At 42.9% G+C, this 20586-nt stretch overlaps 1 protein-coding gene across 4 annotated transcripts in view; it reads right to left on the bottom strand.

Annotated features, from left to right (window-relative positions):
• Positions 1-20586, bottom strand: part of FAM219A (family with sequence similarity 219 member A) — a 91542-nt gene that overhangs the window by 9995 nt on the left and 60961 nt on the right. For all 4 annotated transcript variants that reach the window (XM_083882961.1, XM_083882962.1, XM_083882963.1 and 1 more), the window contains exon 3: positions 118-220. In XM_083882961.1, coding sequence (XP_083739087.1) covers positions 118-220 — 103 coding nt within the window. The remainder of the gene's footprint in view (positions 1-117; positions 221-20586) is intronic.

Raw genomic sequence — 20586 nt, 5'->3', positions numbered from 1 at the left:
TGTTCTTGCAGTGTGGCTGGCAGTAGGTAAATGCAATGAACACTGTCCTTGATCACCCCAGGACAATTAAGGATTGCAGCTCAGAGCACAGCTGCCAGTAGTTTTCCAGTTCTTTACCTTGTTCGTGCCATCACATTGTTCTTCTTGGGCTGCTGATTAACTGGGCTTCCCATGTTGCCATTCTTCAGGGAGCCCTTCCGAGCCAGCTCCCTCTGCTTCTCTGCATAGGAGATAGGAATGGGAAAAGCAAAATTAGAGCAACAGCTTAGCTGGGATCATAACAAGAAACTCAGATCTGACAGTGGCAAAAGGCACAGTATAATTAACAGCAAAGGACATGAGCTCGCCACTCTTATGGAGGGATGCTGCAAAGATGAGCTGTGTCTCACTTTCTCTAAGGTCACCAGGGACTAAAACTAATCTACCTTCACTCACAGAAGCCTATTGACAGTAACACACTAAAATCTTGGTCTCCAAGACTTGTAAGGTGTTGGAGCTTCTGGATGAAACCCAGCTCAGGCAGAAAACATGCAGAGACTTTGTCCCTGTCTGCAGCTGGCTGCTGCATGGACACCAATCCTGTGCTGTACTAATATGGCTCCGCCTGAAGTAGGGATGGAAACCCAGGGATGTATATAAATTGATATTAAATTTTCTGATTCAAAGTCTTTCCTTCTTGCTTGTAGAACATCAGTTGTGATGAGTTACCAGCTAGTCACAAAAGTTAAGCTAACTGCCCCAATCTCATTGTACAATGGCAGGCAAGGATTATATGAAAAAGTTGAGCATGGGGTCAGTAAGGCAGGAATGAAACCAGTTAAAAAAACAATTCTCCAGAGTGTGAGAAAATGCTGGAAACTACATTTGTGGCATGCCTGAGTAACAGGTGTACTAAACTGCTTGCTGAGGAACCTGAATAGTTTATTTGTTTTGCTTCTGCCTCTCCTACAGTGTGTGAATTCTGTTGTTGGTTTTTTTGTTGTTGTTTGATTTTGTTTTTTTTTCAGATTTTGTTTCCTCTTGGGAAGAAAAGCAGCTTTTCCTACTTGTTGTGGAAAAGCAGCATGTTTCTATGGTGTGCAAATTCAAGGTGGGCCAACACTTTCCCTTCCTCACAAGTCAGAGCAGGGGGACACACATCCAATGCTCCCTTTCTTGAGGGAGAAAAAAGCAGCAGAGATGCCTAGAGATTGTGATGATGAGGAACATGAAGACAAGAGTACATACACCTACAAACAATACCCACCTGCTCCTCCTGACAGCAGAGGTGAATAAATGCACATGGAACTTGGCAGGAGAAGGACTGGATTAATAACTTAATCTGGCTTCAGCAACTAAGAGACTGATTCAGGATTGAAATCAAAACCTTAAATCAGAGTAATTTCTCAGTATGGAACTTAGAAACGCGTTGGTTACCTCTGTCTCCAAAATAAAAGGCTGGTATTTTGCAGTCTATGTGAATTTTGCTGTTCAGAGAGAGATAAAGCAAGACTATGGAGGCAAATACTTACAACAGTAAATACAACAAAATTTCCACTCATCTCCATCAGAAGCTCCAGTGCTAACCACAAATACACAGCACTGAGACAAGCTGCCACTGCTTTAGGATGCTGATGAAATGGTTACAGGTGGCTGAATACACTGTGAGTGCAGGTGTGATGGCTTGTATACAATCATCAGCAACACCAGCAGGGCTGAAACAGACAGGGCCTTAACTACACCCAAGCACCTTCTGGCTTTTCACTAATTTTCCAGACAGAAGTTTCCTTTGAGAAGTAGGATAGAGCAGAGAAGGTTGGGACGGCATGAAACAGCTTGTGTGTGCCTTTGACCTTACAAAAAATGTTCAATTAGGAGTCTGAAGATCCTGTCTGATCATTAGCAGGATCACTGTGTTGGGTGACATATCTGGTTTGTGTACAAGTTTTTGGTAGTGAAGGGTTGCACAGGTGGGTTTTGTGAGAAGCTTTTGGATGTTTCCCTGTGTCTAACAGAGCCAAGGCCAGCTGGCTCTAAGACAGACCTGCTGCTGGTTATGACTGGGCCCATGAGCAACAGTGCTAGAGCCTCTGGGATAACACAGTTAGGAAAAGGGGGAACATCCTGCACAACTGCAGCCAGAGAAGGGAGTGAGGGTGTGTCAGAAGCAACTGTACAGACACCTAGGTTGGTACAGAAGCAGGAAGAGGAGTTGCTCCAAGTACCAGAACAGATTCCCTTGCTGCCCATGGTGAGATATCCCTGCAGTCCATGGAGGTCTGTAAGGGAGCCGAGATCCATCTGCAGTCCATGGAGGACCGCACAACAGACCAGGTGGGTGCCTGAAGGAGGCTGTGACCCCGTGGAAAACCCATGCTATTGCTGTATTTTCACTCCTTTGTCTAGCTGAGAGATAGAGAAGCTTTGATTGGCTTCTGCTGTCCAGCCAGGGTCACCTCGCCACAGACAATCTACCTGTCTCCGTCCTTGAGTGTAGCAAAGTGGCAGTTTTCTGTTTCCGCGAGAACGTGGAGAATGCAGACAGCTGTGCTGTCAGTCTGACTCATGGGGGAATTTGGCTGCACCAGTTCCACTTCAGTTAATCCTGGATGTTGTGTCAGAAGAAGAACATGTGGACCAGCACGTGAGTGCATGTGTGTGTATGTGAGTAGGGGGTCCAGGATCCTTTTGACACCACTACACTGCTCTGAACAGCATGAGGAACAGCCTTTTGTCTGGATCTGCTAATCATGTCACATCTTGCCCCTCCTTTATTGTTCACCTTGTCACTCCATCTTTGAGACACTCAGTCCCTTATGACATAAAAATCACTTAAGGGAAGATGCATCTGCTCAAAGAATAAACCACTGCTTTCCTGCTAGCCCCACACTAGCTGTGCTGCTTGCTGACTCCATATGAGCCATTCAGTATATGCTCCAAGTGCTGCTTCAAAGTAAGCACTGCTGGTGACAAGATGGAACAGTTAGTAAGGCAGGGATAACACCTAAGTATAAAGTAGCAAAGGAAATGCATGCTGCAGGCACAGTCAGCACCACAAGTGGCCCAGCCTTGCGTCCTGCCTGGCAACGGTGTCCTATTATAGTTGTCTGCAAAATTAATAAGAAGCTGCCCCAGCATGCCAAACACTCAGCAAACTGTCCCTGTCCCAATATCCACTCACCTGCCTGATCCAGGATGTGTCAGAGGGCGGATGGACAGGTAACTGCATGCTGACAAGTGACACACACTCCCACAGGGAGCCTCTTTAGACAGAGTCAAGAAGGGCTGAATTCTCCCCTTACGGGAACACCTAGAGCCCTAATGAATGATTTCAAGCACTGCTTGAAATGATTTAGTGCAATCTAAAATGGTTAGCTATTCAGCTGCTGGGGTCTGTCTAACTGCTTTATGATGAGAGAAAATCGTGATGGAGCAAGGAAAGCAGAATGGACTTAACGTAAATGTGTCTGAACTAAAAATCAGACTTGACTGAATCGTTAAAATTATTTCTCTGGTTTCAGCATTTAAACAAATCATAACCAGTTTTAATAACATTTCCCTTTTTTTTTTTTAATAAATGAAATGCTGAACAGCATGTTTGGTTGCCTACTATCTTCCCCAAACCAGAAATGCAAAAAGTAGTCATATGCCTAAGTCTCTTGCAGAACTGCTCCTTTTGTGACATGAAGCAAAGCAGACAATGCAGGAATCTGGTGAACGTCACGCTGTACCACGCTGAAGAGCTATTTGAAGAATCAGACACCCCAAATTCGCATTTTCCATTTGTCCCAAGATAGTGGGTGAGTCTGGCTATGATCAGACAGTGGTGGGTGGAGAGTGGTTTAGGATGCTATTGCCACACTGTCACTGTGCCTGACTACCTGCAGCCCCCTCAGCTGAGGCAGCCTGACTGGCACAAACACTATTTTATGGCAGATGAGGCTGACTTGCCTCCTTTGCACTGCGGGGTGGAACAAGCAGATGCTCACTGCTCCTGTCTCTTCGCTGAGAGCTGCTGGCAACTCAACTCCTTGTGAACCTGCCTGACCAGGAGAACAGTGCTTCCTGCTATGGGGACAATGCAGTGTGGACCCATGGGATTTGCTGCAGTGACAAGACAAATTAATCCAATGTGACAGAGCTGTATTTTTTCATTATCAAGGTTGATGAGAAGAGATTTTGGGATGTATTTCTTCTCTGTCCCCACAGTCAACTAAATTGTTTCTGAGGCTGAGGACTGTGATTCCCTGATGAATTCTAATTTCTCAAGTAAGATGAGAATTTAAATTACACACTAAATGAAATTAATACGTCTGCTCAAATTCTGCTGAATGATGAACATTTTTATGAGCAAATGAAAGGAGAAAGAATGAAATGCTGTCTACAGCTTCTTCAAACCCAAGTCTTGATTTCAGTTCACTTGCATTGCTTAGCTGGGGAACATCAGCATGAATCTAGGTAACACTGAAATCTTCTCTATCTTTCACCTCTGACAGACAGTATTTGTCAGTGAGGACTGTGTCACTGCTTGGAGAGGATTTCAGAACACATACATAAATTTGGGCTTTGCCCGCAGGCTGCATGGAAAGGAAGGTGTAAGAAAGCTGTGTGATAGGACCATGCTGATCTCAGTGTTCTCTGGAGTGTGTGACCATATGGGTGGCATTCGTGCAGCTTGATGGCTGTGCCTACCAGCATTGAAAAAAAAGGCAAAAGAAAAGTGATTTTTACTAAACAAACAGGTGTTGCAGAAACAAAAAGGACCTATCTGTGGCCAGTCCTCTGCTATGAATACAGGGAATGTGGTTTCAAGTTGATACAGGCCAGGCACCAGCACTGATTATTCAGGACAGACCATCTGAATAAGGATTGTTTCACTAGTTTCAGAAAAGACTGTTCAGATAGCAAGGGTCAAACAACTACGTCACCTAACCATCAACTGGTGAGTGAAATGCACTATTCTTAGCTGAAGCATGTTATTTTTCTGACCCAGACAAACTTGGGGAAAATAGTGAACAATTTTCTAGTTTCTAACTCCAACTGTGTGAACTGGCTAGGAAGAACAGACATATGAATCTGTCTTCCAAGGTCTCTCTTGGACAAGATTTTAAAGATCAAATAGCAGCATTTCCATACATTCTGTTGATCTAGCTGCTGCTCTGTGCCTTTGGCATGGCTGAGAACTGGCACAAACACCAGTGGGCTATGAGTGGTTTTAAGCTCCTTTCAGCTCCTAAGAAGGCCTGACTGAGAACTGGTCAATGACCTAGTTCTACAAAGTTAATGTCTGTGTCTTTTGTTCAAGGATGCAGCCCTTAACTTCTTGCATGAGAGCTACTGTCAGCAGCAGCCAGTGCATTGCATGCACAGCAGTGCAGGGCTCATTCTGAGGTAATGCTCAGCTAGAATGCTCCCTGTGCAAGTTGCTGAGAGGCTTCTGAGGGCCTGGATGATGTTATTTTGCAAGTTCCTTCAGAAAACACACACCAAAACATCATACTATTCCCTTAGCAAAGAGAAGAATGTGTAAAGGAGTGCTCCAGTCCCAACCAAAGCCTATCTATTTAAACCACACATTTCCAAAAGTAGCTTTATGTTCCCAGCAGCATGCCCTCATTCCCTAGACATGCTATCCAAGCCCCCAATCTTATTTTTCTGATCCTCATGTGATTATGGTTTGGAAGGAATGGTTTCTCTGCTTCTACCCATTATTTGGTTTAGCCCCAGAAGAGAACAGGTAATTTCCTGCAATGAAAATCTTATGGCTGTACACTTCAGTAAAAAAAAAACTCAAACCAAAACTATTTGGAACACACAGAGCATTTTATGTCTTCATGGCTTAATACAATAGTGAATCATCTTTGTAAAACAGTAAGCTGTGTTTTACTCCTGGTAGAAAATGTATAACTGGTTTACCTTAAAGCCATGTAGAGGATCTGTGGCAGCAGGGGAGCACAGAACCAGGATTCCTGCTCCCAGTCCTCTGCTCGAGCTGTCTCTGCAGCCATTTTATGCAGACAGGTTGTGAGTGTGTAGCAGCAGGCAGCAATTAATCTCTTCACTTTAAACACCTTTCTGTACTGATTTCAAAGGCATCTATTGTCACAGCTCCTACCTCACAAGGGCATTTATTTTGTTCTCACTCAGTGTGTGCTTTTTCACTTAATTTTGAAGGATTGAGATTTTTGTTCCTAATGGCTGCAAATATTGTATATAAGGATTTAATTTATCACTGTCAAAATTGGAATGTATGAACAGCACAGGCAATATTTAAATGTAATTTTTTTCTCCATTTTCCACATTCACCTTCAGAAAGGGACTTATTTGATATTTTCATTTACTTTTCAAAGAATATTTTTCCTGCCAGCCAGAAGAACAAAGTTAGATATCTGAGGAAGCATTTGCATCCTGACAAGCGCAGCTAAAAAGTTTCTGTTTACAAACTGATCTCTGAAAGACCTAATCCATAAAACTGAGCTATGCTCTCTTTTAATGTATGTTAAAGGGACAAAGAGAATTAATTTACTTGACCTGGGGAGTACTTCTACAAATGCCCCCTTATTATTTTTACTCAACTGAACATAGGTTGAAGTCAAAGCCATTTGCTTGACCTTGCTAAATAATAGGACAGAGAAAAAAAAATCAAAAAAGGGAGTCTTTTAAGAGCAATTTAGCTTCCTCATTTAAATACTCAATTCATCTAAAACATCACTTACACTATAGGCACAATCTCCAGATACAGAGATAATATTAGAGCCTACATCACATTTGTTATGAGTTCTGATGTTCTGTGAAGAGGCAGTAAGGTTAGTGGTGCATGTACTAAATGTAATGCATATTTAGGAGAGTAGTAGCATAAACTCGCTTAGTTGAATATTCACAGCATTTGGTTACACAGGATGTCGTCATACAGTGTGTATTTGTATAAAAAACCCACTTGAATAGAGTCTGACATCAGTAGGCTTGCACTGCATAGACACTTGGTCAAATGTCCACACTTTCATGCTAAAGATTGGTCTATTGGGAGAGAGCATGCATCGCCTATATAAACTACAGATTTAAAATAATAATAAATTTTTAAAAATTAATATTTTTAATATGTTGTCCTTGGGAAAGTTTTCACTGACTGGCAGATAGCCCTGCTTAGAATGACTTGTTGAGTTTCATCAGTAGGAAAAACAAATATAAAAGGGATAATGCCACAGGCAGCACACGAACTTAGAAGGGATGCACAGCCTGCTGACTCCAGCATTACGTTTGGAAAGGAATCTTGACCTCTTTTTTTACCAGGACTGAATTGTAGCTGACAATACAAGGCATGTTTCTGGCTTTATTTAGCAGCAAAATGTTGTATATTTAATCCATTCTGCTTTATCATCTGCTGCATTTGGTTTCTATAAACCTATACATTTCAATCAAAATTCTGTATTTTCTGTCTAGTAAGTTGAAAGCAGATGGAGACAAGCAACTAGACAGGTTAACACTACTGTTCTTTTTGCTGGAAAAGATAAAGAAGGAGAGTTAATCGTGAGCAGAGTATTTGGAGGGCATGTTACCCTCCAATTACTCTGCGCCCCAGAAGCGGACTTTCAGGCATTGTTTCACTAGATGAATTGCCTGTTTACTGTGAAACTCTTCAGGAGAACAGGATATGTACAGTTCACGGTGCCTCTTCCTGCTATTCAATTCATGAGCCCCAGTCTGGGTACTTGGTTCAGCTGGAGAGCAGTCCCACACAGCAAACCTGCTCCCCTAACAGGATTACTGACCTGATCCCTCCCTCCACAGGGCTGCCACAGTCTGGAAATTTAACACATGGCCTCAGAGCTCAATTAGTTATTTAATAAGTTTATGATTAACCAATCTGCTGATTAAGCTTTCATTAATCGGGTTGGCAGGAATTCTGTTGCAGAGGGATAGTGGCCTCTATTGTCTTGGAGCAGGGCTGGAGCATGTGTTTTGTGTTTTTGGAGCCCTTGTGTTTTGCATGCCTTCACACTTCTCTTCACTGCTCCAGAAGTACCTGCAAAATCTGTTTGGGTGGCACCTGGGGCTGCTGCCAGATCACTGGGACATGGTCGCCCTTGGGGACAGATTAGTATTGTGGCCTGGTTGTTACACCTGGAGCAGCTCAAAGGCTCCTGCTCCTCTCTTCTCCTCTCTTCTGAAGTCCTACCAGATGGTAACCAGGCAGGCAGGGTTTGTCTAGGGCAGCTGGAGACCTCCCAAGTTCAGTTTCAAAGGGCCTGGCCTGTCATTATGGTATTTTGATTGGGGTGGGTAGCTCATCTCAGAAAGGAGTGGGAACCCCTTTTCTCTTTTCCTTTAGCAAGAGTTTAGAGAAAGCTCTATGAAACAGCTTCATCTCTGACTTTGTTCTGTGGTTTATGCTCTGATGCATGGGGCTCAGTGGATGCGGCAACCTGCTCCCTGCAGGGTGCTTTGGCTGAGAGGGCAGGGCACTGCCACTTTCCTCCTCCAGGCTGGCCCCTGCTTTGGTAGAGGAATGAGTACTGGGCTCAGGGATTAGTCCCAAACTATCATAAATTATTACCTCTTTTCCCATCCACAAGGGATCCTCTGTCTCCCTTCTTAGACAGTGCCTTCTTAGGTATCTGGTGGTGATAGAGAGCAGAGAATGGCAAAGGGGATGGCAATCAACTGTTTCATGTTCCTTAATGTTACAGGTGCAGGGTTGAGGGTTTGGCAGCTGCCTTCTCCTTACACCTCTCGAAAGGATTGGTGACAAAACACAGCAATGCTAAGTGGCAGAGAGAAACAGGACTGGCTAGAGAAAACTCACGTCCTTGCTGAAATCCCTGAGAAAGAAGCTTGAAGACAAGATGGAAGATAAAGTTCTGGGTGTAGCTGCTTTAAGAGCTGCAGGAGAGGAAGCAGGGCTGGGGGCTGACAGATGCCACCTTTACTGCAAAGCCCTGCAGCTGGAAATAAGACATATAGACTGCTGTGCTGAAGCCTCAGTCAAAGGATTGGCAAGGAGAGCTCAAAGTGGCTCAGGGAAAGCCTGACTCATGCTGAAGAAAGCAGTAATATGCTGGGAAAGACGATGCCAATTTTTAACACGGATCTCCAACATCATGAGTTTATGTCATGGTTTAGTATTTTAATGCTGATGTATTTCATGCTTTTGTTACTCTTTTTTGGTGGAGCAGTGGTGCTCACGAGAGATTTGTTACCACAAGCTTCCAGCTGCTGGTGTGTCCCTTCAGGGCTAAGGTCATGGCACTGCCAGCCCAGCACTGCTTGCTGCCAGACCACAGGCAGTCTCAAAGGAGAAAGAATGGGTGCTAAAGCACAGCTGGCCTGAGCAAGGTTTAACACTGCTTTTGGGGGGCTGTAAAAGCAAAGGAGAGGCAGGTGTTACCAAGACTGAATGTGAGTCCCCTTCTCTCACACAAACTACTGATCTTGCAAAGACTCATACCTTTTGATTGGCAAATGCCCCACCTCCTTCAAACAGCTGGCAGGGGAGGTTCCTGATTCTGCCTCCCAGCTGCCTGCTCTCAACAGTGTAGCACTAAATGAGACGGCTGGCAAGGCTGCAGCTGCCATATCCCCACTGTCTGACCCTCCCTCCTAAATGAACCACTGAGGCAGAAATTCTGGCAGACCAACACTTTTACCTACCTCCTGAATGGCCAGCTGTATGCACTGAAGGAAGGAAAAAAAATCCCAGCATGGATTTGCTTATGAAAAGACCATTAGTTAAGGATTTTCTAAAGCATTTCTAAAAAGAAAGGAGACATGCAAAAGCAATACAGGAATTATCATAATTTTTGTGCCCCTTGCATGCCTGGGCCAGGTACGTGTTGGGCCATAGCAAGCACATGTTCAGCTTCACTTGGCACATCTGAGAGCTAAAATTGCCAACTGCATACAAATATAAGGTTTATTGTTGTACAGCTATCTGTTTGGCTGCCTGACTGGAGCTGTGGTAAGATGAAAGGAACAGGAGAGTTGTAAGAGTAGAAGAAAAGAGGAGAGAAACAGCCTGAGGGTGTCAGCAAGAAAGGCTTTTATGCAGTAGAGCTAAGGGACTAAAGGATGTTTATAGAAGACACAGTTGCCTGCCTGAGGAAATTAAGACAAAAGAGAGACTGTAAGGACTACAGGCAGCTAGAATTGTGGGTGTTTCAGTCATGCACAGTTCCTTTTAATTACAATTTCATTTTGAATTATCTTTCAATAATTAAGATATACAACAGACTTTAACTTCTGTTCACACAGAGACCTAAGCACAGTGAAAGTGGGTTTAATTTAATGATGAAAAAGGGGAGTAAAGAGGGTCAAGATTATATATAAAGGACTTTTTAAGCGTCAGGGACCTCATTAGGGACTTGATAAGGAATTACCTGCCTCCTCTTCAGTCAGGTTGTGTTGCTGGGTGGACAGACAAAAGTGAAGAGGAGATGACAGTGGGAAGATCCTGGCTGGTTGCTGATGGAGAAGGCAGAATGTGCAAGGAACAAAATCCTGCAGACTCCAATGTAAAGCAAAAGACTTGACAGTAGGGAGGTATAATCTCAAGGCATGCAGAGATTTCAGAGTCTGCAAACAAGCTTGCTCTGTGTTTCTTTTTGCTATGCATTCTTGTAAAATAATATAATTTTCCACTAATAATCTGATTTGAATCAAGAACACAGATTTCCACTGCTGATCAACTGCATGCAGATTAACACCATCGACTGTTGTCTTTTTTTGCCTGATTATTTCCCTCCACAGAAGCATCTTTTAGGCAGGAACAGAAGCAGGAACTTTTAGGTCATACTGTATCTCAAATTACCCTGGGGACAGAAAACAAAGGTGTCAGGTTTATCTGTCCTTAAGACAACTTCACTGTGAAGCGACATTAGAAACTTACTCTGAATTGGGATGTCTGTAGGAGAGAGTGGGAATGAGGCACTGGGTCTCCTGAGGGAAGAAGTTCAAGCAAGTGCAGGGAGGGTGGAAGAGCTGTGGTGTGTACACACAGACACATGTATGTTCAGTGACTCAAGTCTGGAATCTTTCTCTCACACTGTGCTGGAGCCTGGTTTTTGCCAACACTCAACTTTCTGGACAGCCTCTCCACCTCACTGATGCTGGCACAGTCAGTGCTGAAAAAGGAAAAGCTGTGAGCAGAGGGAAAGCAGGGCAGAAAATATTCTCTGCTTTCAACAGGTCTTTGAGGTTTCTAACAGCTGCATTTGTGAGGTGAATGGAAGAGCAAAGCCAGGCTTCAGGAAATAAAAAACCTTTAACTTCTCTTCAGCAGAGATATGGAGGAAGCCCAGGGATTGACAGCCTTGTCCTTTCCAGGGATGGCACTCAACTCAAAATCTAGAGGCACTTGGATCTGAAGAACTGTTTTTAACAGAGCTTCTCCTTGGGCAGTGTGTGCATTGGGAGAACGAGAGTAAGGATCATCATTTTCTATCACTCAATAAACAACCCAGCAAAGCCACTGATTGAGGAGACATGTCCTAACTTGGAGCTCAAAGGGACAAAAATGAGGACAAACAGAACAAGAACTCAAACTAGCAATTTTCTATCTCCTGCATCTGTTCCCCGGGCACCTGAAGTCATATTGACTCAGCCCAATGATAGAAACAAGGTTTCTTCCTACCAGGTCTCCAGGGTCCACTAAAATAAAAAGGAAAGCAAGCTGCATCTCTTGCCCTGACTACTCTATGACAAAGCTGTCAGAACAGCTCTGACAGTATCATGCCTGCAGCAATGCTTAGTGAAAAAGCCACAGAGAGCCACTGCTCTTCCACATCCCTCTGGAGAGAACTGTACTGGAAACCAGAGTCAGAAACAATTTTCTTCTGTGAATTTCATCAATTTCATAATTAAAAGCAGTGAATTGGAATAAACAAGACCTCCAACAAAGTGTCGCTGGTTTGTCTGTTCTGGACGAGGTGCTTTGCAATGGCAAATTCCAGTAACATGGAGAAATAAACTTGGGGGTTAAATCTAACACTTTGCTCACTGGAAAGGCCTTAGTGGCGGGGAAAGTGACTGGTTTTTGTATTTTACTTGCAGTGTTAAATGTGCTCTGCTTACTTTGGCTGACATTGTGAAAACTTGTACTTAGGATTTATTGCTGGCTTCATAACCTGATCATATGGAACAGACCTCATAAAGATCAACCAACATCTAACAACATCGACCAGGGAGCTGAGGATGTGAAGGAAAAGTGAAAGAAAAGAGCAAAAGTCAATGCTTGGATAGATGGTGCCTAGGGAGCACTTTCTGGAAATCTCTGGGGACCACGTGAAGACAATTGGGTAACTTCAACACTACTGGACTGGCAGAGGGATCTGTATGTAGCAGACCCCAGAGGCTCTGAATGACTGTCCTGAATAATCATTTTTTTTCAGTAATATCTATTTACAAATCCTGTACTCCTGAGTTTTCATTTTTAGGATCTGAAATATTCTATCCTTAATTTTTCACAATTCTGTGATCCTGCCTCTGGATTATAGAGCTGGTCTGTGAGGTCTTCCAAGTTGCTCTTTTGTTGTACCCCACTTTTGAAAAATTTTAGTATTGTTCTGTAACCTTGTTGAATGTTTTGTTTGAACTATCAGCTTTGTTCTAAACTCTGGAATTGTGAGGGAGTATTTATTTTTTCTGGACGTCAGCTTGCTGCAGACCAACATTCACTTTTTCCCAAGGCAACCTCTACACATTTAACAGTCTTGAACATCTGCCCACTGCCTCCACATCTGCCCTAAAATCTTCATAGGAAGATCAAAACAGTGTTTCTCACATTAAAATAGTCAACCTCACCCTCCAGGATGGATTTTAGTCTTCTTTGATTCAAATTCATTCCCTCATTCTGCAGGGAAAAAAGCATGGAATTCATAAAGGAAGAAATGTGGAATGGGATGACTCATTTGCTTTTGTTTTCTTCTGTTTTCTTACATTATTTGTGGTGTGCAGCAGGTAGGGATCTATGTGTAATAACCAGCCCCTGGGTCATGATCTCTTTCTGCAAATCCCCTTAAAAATCCAAATCATGGATGAAAAAAATCCCTTTGCCAATTTAAGATAAAAGTGCCTTTCCCAAAAGCTAGTTGAGACAGGACCAACACCAAGAAGAGCTCAAGTTGGTCTGAGAAATTGAAGTGTTGCACAACCACCTTGGTAGCTTCTTGATTCTCACCTCATACAAACACATGCACAAACACTTTAATTTGATTCTGCTTTGTACACTGTTTGTGCCCTGTGCTAATGCCCCAATGTTTCACTAGGACACAGTAGGTAAAAGAAACCAGCTGCTTGCTCATACTACAAAATCATTCAGCATTGAGGAACACAAGTTCGAAAACACATTTGTAAAAGAACCAATTTCCCTGTCTCTGCACTGCAGTCAGTAAGACATACAAGCAAAAGAGAAAATTAGTTTTAATATATTTTTAAATTCAATCAAGAAGGTTTGGTGAATTAAAGAAATAAAAGAAAAAGAAGAACATTTATAATGGAGTGAAAATCAAGCAGCAATTCAGTTTTTCTTGTTTACCAGGGGACATACCAGAGGACTGCTTTATACAGTTCATGCAAGTCACCCAAGTCTAGCTCTGCAAATCCAGCTGTGGTTATTCTGGGAATCTGAAAGTATAACCAGATAAAACTTTTTTCTTTCTTTTTGTATTTTGTAATGAGCAGAAACTAGAGGACATCTTAAGAAAAACAACCTGGAGTCCTAACCAGAAACAGGATTGCAGGATAACTTCAGCTTTATTCGGTCAGATTTTCAAAGTCTACAGGGTTGGAAATGACATGATCTCTCCAGGAAACATTTTGCATGCTTGACTGTCCCCATGGTGAAAAAGGATTTCTGTAAGGTGAGAAAAGTAGCAGGCTGGGAATGAAGGACCCACTGATGCTCCAGGCCATTTACTGCTAGCTCAGGCATGATGCTATCATTACCCAATAGCATTGAGGAAGTTTCACATGAAGCTTTTCCTTAGAACTCTCAAGACTATCCTAGTCACGTCCCATCTGATGGTCATAACCAGGTAAATGTAGACAACTGGCACTGTGTTTGCTTCCTTTAGCCCTGCTCTTTTCCTGTTCTCTATCTGCCCTGCTTTGAAGCAGAGGAGATTATAGCCTAGTTCTAGGTCAGATGAATGTGCTGTAGAGGGTTCACTTCACTTTGTCAACAAGACCCAGAGCAGCCACAGCCTTCTCTAATCATGAGATTAGATGATTTCCTGGGAGATAGGAACTCCCCAGTACTCAGGAATGTTTATTTGCAGACAGAAAGAAGAATGTTGCCAACAAAGGAGCTAAGACCATCTCCCTTCATTGATCATCCCCTTCCAATGAAGGACAGGAAACAAACAAACAAACAAAATAGACCCAAAGTCAAATTCAAGGACTGTTGTGTATTGTAGCTTTTCTGCACACAGGCAGACATGAGTCAGCTACACGAGCTTGGAGGAACTAAAAACATGACATCTGTCTGCAAAGAAATAATTATGCCGAAGTTCTGCTTTCACATTTTGCTTCAACCCCTGCCCCACAGATCAGAGGCTGCATAAAACACTTCAACCTGAGAGCTGAAGCATTCAGGCAGAAAAAGAAACTGAACTTGAGTCTTTCATGTTCTGCCTGAAAGTCAGTAGCTAAAAAAGGCATAGCTCCTTTGGGATTTGAGTCTCCTGAACTTCTTACAGTCAAAACCACTTTGTGAATTAGATATGAATTTGTGAAGAATTTTGGAACCATCAGTTATATTTTCTTTTAGTCAATTAAAAAAAAAAAAAAAAAAAAGTAGTGCTATGATTTACTAGGGAGTCTATGTCCAGTCTAAGTCTAACTTTTCTTTTAAAAAATGTAAGCAAATCTGAAAATCCAAATTTTAAAGGCAGCCTCCCTCATGGAATCAAACTACCCATACTTGACAGCATCACTTTAAATATTTAGTATGCTTGCCCTGTTCAAGACACACTTTTAGCGGTGTCATTTATTACGTCAAACACAGTCTCTCAGATGAACTCATACAAAGTTCAATTGTCTCACTGGTACTCTTCATCTGTTCTCCCTATTTTCTAGTCTTAGAACCAGTATTTCAAGTAATTAATAGAAAATATTTCCCTTTATTTGAAAAACGGCTCTTACTTTCAGGCTGGGCAGTGATGGGGGATAGAGAGGGGCTGTTTTCTGGCACTGGTGTGACTTGGGAGCTGAGTTGCAGCAAATGGGCTGCCAGCAGCCCACAGCTCTGAAACACCTGGTGTGATTAAACCTTCTTCTCACAGCCTGCTCACAGTTTACTCATGGCAGAAAGCAGTTTAAAACTCATGAGCTTCAGACTACTGAGCTAGACAGAACTCCATCATTCCTCCAGAACACATTAACACCTGCTGACTTGATTGTACCAATTTCAGAGCTGTGATCAAAAAAAGAGGGTATGTGGGTTGTTTGGAAAAAGCGGGGATTGCCTTCCATTTAGAGCAGAAGGCAGAAAAAAAATCAAAGTTACAGCAAAAAATGAGATGATTTTGGGTTTACAACAGAGTTACCTTAAAGCCCCATAGAAGATTTATTTTATTGTGCTATAAACAGTTTTACTTTATGAGACAATGGGTTGGAACATTCAAAAAGGCTTAGGCTGAATCCATTCAAGCTCTTCTCATGATAAGCAGCAAGTGGGATAAAAAAGGTGGAGAGTTAAGGAAAAAAAAAATTGGTCAGAGTTCACAGGTGAAAGGGATATGAAGAGGAAGGAAGGCAGGAGTCACTGAGAAAAATGGCTCAGCTGTGCAGTCTCTAAAAGTGAGGATGGATGATTTCACTGGTACAGAAAGTGGGAGGAAGCCTGGGAGAGGAACAGTTTGCAAAGCACTGCGGAGAGAACAGGAGTCTACTACTAGTAGGAGGCAGACGCAAACAGATCACAATGATTACACAGGCTGGAAATGATTCTCTGACAAAGACTTGGATCTATCTGCCAAGAATGTACATGTTACTCCTCCCTTCCATTTGTAACTGGACCTGGAGAAAGCATATTGTCTATGGGCATGTTTCCCTATAGGTCAGTTTAGGAAAAATGGTTTGGACAATGCTCAAACATTTTAAAATTTGATCAACAATTCCTGCTTTTCCTTCTGGAAGATGTTTCAAAAAGGAGACCACAGCTATTTTAGACAGTACCAGGCTGCAAAGTCTCATGTCAATAAGTGATGCAGAAAGGTATACCCTCAGCAGAAGCTTTTCTGCCATAGTGCAGGCAGCACTTTAATCTTTTCAAATGGCACTTCAGGCTTTTTGTATTTAACAACTGGAGAAATGAGATCAGACTGTCCAATTACTGCTCTGTTTTTTTCTTAAATAAAATTTTATCTTAAATATATGTCATCTGTAAATATATGGCATCTACAAAACAGGTTTATCTTCCTTCAGTGTGCCCTGCTTTTAGAGGATGGCTTCCAAGTGGAACAAAGGAAGATGTGTGCCAAAAGACTGAGTTTTGAAAGAAACAGAGAGGTGCCAAATGACTTTCTACACATGGCAGAGCAGGAAGGCGGTGGTCTTTCCTGCTCTCTCCTGTTCCTGCCAAGAGTGAAGTGACTGTCAGGGAACAGGCAAAACTCCCTCTTAGTTCCAGGACTCTGAAGGTTCAGAGGCCTTTTTGCACAACTAGTCCCACTATTCTCACTACAGCTTAAATCCCACTCCTCCTTAAAGCTTCTCCATAAAGCAGTGGTGTTGGCTGGTGTAAGAGGCTGAGACACTGACAATAGCTGAAGCTGTTGAGCTGCTTCTACCAGTCTGCTAATCTAGAAGACATGCACCCAGCACAGGCACCTACTGCTCCCTGTCCTGCTTCAACCAGTTCTCCTTCCATGAAGAAATACAGAGTGGTTTCTTCTGTGCTGCCTCCTGCTTTTGGGAATTGCTCCTCTCTAGACCTCTGTACTAAAACTGATGGACATGATGAAATGTGGGTGTTGCTGACTGAGCAAAAACTGTACTTTGTTGCTGCAAAAAATACCATTTCTTGTAGCATATCTCCCTGCCTGCCACATCAGAGCTCGGCCTTGCAGGTGGTGCTTTGGCTGCACCACTGGCTGGGTCTGGAAAAATGGGATTCTGCTGTGAACAGCTGGATGTAACACTGTCTGCTCTGCCTGGAACAAAGACTGGGGTCACAGAAAAAGGGTTCCTTGGGTGTACCTCTGCTCATGCTCAGGTGAGGTCTGCATCTACCATGGTACCCTCACCTAAAACGAACTCTACTACTGACAGGACACATGATATGGATTACATCCTTGTCTATTCTGCTCTACTGCTGTGGCACACAAAGGTTTCTGTGTTTTTCTGAATTCTGAGTCTCCAAAGGATCCTTAAATATCTCAGAGAAGGAACACAAAGTTTTCAGGTTGCTATGAACACATCCTCTCTGCATAAGGATAGCAGCTAAAAACGAAGAATTGCTGTGAACTTACTATACCAGGACATGCTCCTTTCCCCTTTGAGAAGTGCATATTATCTCTATTTCATAGAATTTGATTTGCTGATGGAGCATTTTAGTCCCCACATTCAGTAAGCACACAGTAACCTTTCCCTGTTAAGAGCTGAGTGTGCAGCACAGAGAAGACAAAGTGGGAGCCCACATCACCTGAAAATCAGAACAAATTCACTTAACCATCAAGCATTTTAAGGCTCATCATTAATAAATCAAACACATTAAATAAATGCATCACCCAACACTGTCTGTAGATGCTGTGTCTAATTTACACAAGCCAATTTACACTAATTATACTAGGCTATGCTTGCTTCCCTCAACTGCTAGGCAGGAACTCATCTACCTTTGGAGACATCAGAAGTAACTATAGAAATAGTAACACCTGGGCAATTCAGAACTGGGGAAATGTTACACTGTGGTGGAACAGGTGGAACCTACATTTAAGGACACAGAACTCTGAGGAGCCAGAATATAGTACTACTGCCCTTTTCTGAGTTGATATTTTTAAAGATACCAACATCTGAGAAGGCAGTCTTATCATCTCAGCTGCTGTTAATCTTTTTAATGTCAGGAACAAGCTGTAAATCACCTTTGGGGACTTTTTTCTTTTAAATCAGTTCTCTATGTGCTTCACAGAAAACAGTGGTAAGAATAATACGTACTTGTGTAATGAGACCTCTGAACACACCACAGTGTGGTGCTGCCTGCTGGGGTTAGGCTTTGCTAGACCAGGTACTTTTTACTGTCATCACTACTTCTTTTACTGAATATTTTTCTCTGTTCTATCAGAGAATCTCAATAATTTTCTCTATTTGGTTTTCCTCACAACCTTCTGAGCTGTTTCTCATATTTGAGGTAACTGACTGTGGGGGTCAGACAGAAGAGAACCTGTAATTTGCAGTTCTGGGCTTCTCCTTCAGGCATAAAACCCCCATTCAGACTTTGGATGCTTTGATGGATTCTCAGTACAAAATAAAATAATTTATGCAGAAGCAGATCTTCAGGACGAGCTCTCCTTCCTACACTATCAGACTGCAGGTACCATAGCAATATGGAGTGGCTAAAGGACAGCCAGGTAATTCCTCAAAATTATTAGTTACATTACAGATTTCCTCTTCATGACTTTTTACTTGAAGGAGTATTAGCCAAGCATGGTGTGCGCAACACAAGATGTGAGTGAGAGTCTGGTGGCTTGTGAGGTGTGTTAGTACCCAGGAATGTGTCATGGGAGAGGTGCACATACCAATGTGGAGGGCTGGGAAAGGCCAGTGAAGCCCTGGTGCAGTGGCATAACAAATCAAGCAAAATTACAGTGATACAAAAAGCCAGGTCATTTGGTGAACCTCATGCCACATAATTCCCATATTCATGTGCTCATGCTCTGCTCCTGGGATTTTGCTGACTGGAATCTCCCTTCCCTCTGTCTCACCCCCCCACACATTCCCTCCTGCCTGGATCTCTCTGCTGAAATCCAGTGATTGCTTTGTTCCAGTTTGTCTGAATGGCTTTACTCTTTACCAAGCCTGTCTCAGGCACCTCTTTTTTTCTGCCCCTCTACTTCTCTTCTAACTAATCTGCAATAATATGCCTGCCACAACTGGTTTTCTGCCCTCATCTTTGCAGCTCTGTCTGCAGACAGCCTTACTAGCCTTAATGTGATGCAGCTGTTCACTCTCTCATCCTTTCCAAAAAGAGCCTGCAAATATCCTATAGGAAGGATGGTACCATAGATTGTTGTATGCCATTTCTCTTATGAATGGAAAGAGTAATATGAGATGAAAAAATGTTTAAATAAATTCCTCCCAAGCTCCATGAGACTTCCGAGTGGTGGGCCGTACTTCTGTCTTGATGAAGAAAATCAACAGTAGTGCTGTATTGCTCCTGCTCTCTGGCTTCCACCCCGCCCTACCCCCTGCACAGTGCATGGACTGTGTTCAAGGAAATGAGTGCTCCCAGGGGAGCAAAATGGCTTTTTGCACTTAAGGTAATGATGTCACTTGAGGTCGCCATGCAAACAGTTATGGATATGAAAATCTGCAGTTCTGTCAATAGAGATGGAACCTAGGGACTTAGCTTAAGAGTTAGAGCCTTTTTATAAAATGTTTCCCTAATTTTCCTACAGAGCGTCTTCCCAGAAACAACAGCTTATTAATCACCTTGTTACAGAAGATCAACTGGGAATAGTGCAGTACTTGAAATACTGACAAAACGATACACTAATGGCATTGATCTGCCCAGTCTACTTCAACTTCCCCGTTATTATTCTGTTTTCTGTATGAAAAGCTTCAGAAGTCACAAGTTTTGCAGCAGACTGGGAAGGGATAATGCAGAAAAGGAGACACAGAAGGGGGTAGATACAGAGCCTTTCAACCTACACAAGATGCTTGCTGCTGGCTCTGTTTGTGACTGCACTTCCCAGTTCCGCATCTTGACCTAAGGCAAGAATAATTCTGGAAGGGGATCTCTGAGCACGGCATCCTTTTGGGCAGGACTGGGATAGGTTGCTCTGCTGTGTGCTTTGTGGCTCTTTGATGGAGAGGTGTAAGACAAGCTCTGAACACACACCCCACCGTCGGAGAAGGGGTTAAATATCTGCATCAATTGAAAGATCAGTTTCAGAAGTCACATGGGGCAGCCTGTTGTTTACTGGGATCAGAGACCTTCTGTAAAGTTACAGCCAGAAATCCAGCAATTTTGTTAAGCTGAACTCTCAGGACTTTGTAGTTCTGACTGATACTCCTGGTACTCTTCCTCTCGGATCACACAGCAACTCCATATCTGCCACGAATACACTGCAGCAGACGGGAAGGCAGGAGCTAACAACACAGACATGTCATCAGCCTCTGCATCTGACAGATTATCTCCTCTGTTCACTTCAATCTCCAAGATGGGGAAAATTAGTTTTGTCCGACTTAGACACACCAGGGAACACCATTCTCTATGTCCTTGTCACTGTGGTTTTGCTGCTGTTTAACCCCACCAGATCTACTTGGTCTATGTGAACAGCATTCCAGCAATTTCCTTGAGGTGTGACTCAGTTTCTCTAGCTTAGACATTCAGTTTTCACATCCTTTTATGGTCCCTTTGAGGAACCTTCCAAAAACAGTGCTTTATTCTCCATC

Source organism: Zosterops lateralis, assembly GCF_965231275.1.
Source record: "Zosterops lateralis genome assembly, chromosome: Z".
Classification (NCBI taxonomy): domain Eukaryota; kingdom Metazoa; phylum Chordata; class Aves; order Passeriformes; family Zosteropidae; genus Zosterops; species Zosterops lateralis.
This window is presented reverse-complemented; position numbering and strand designations above follow the sequence as displayed.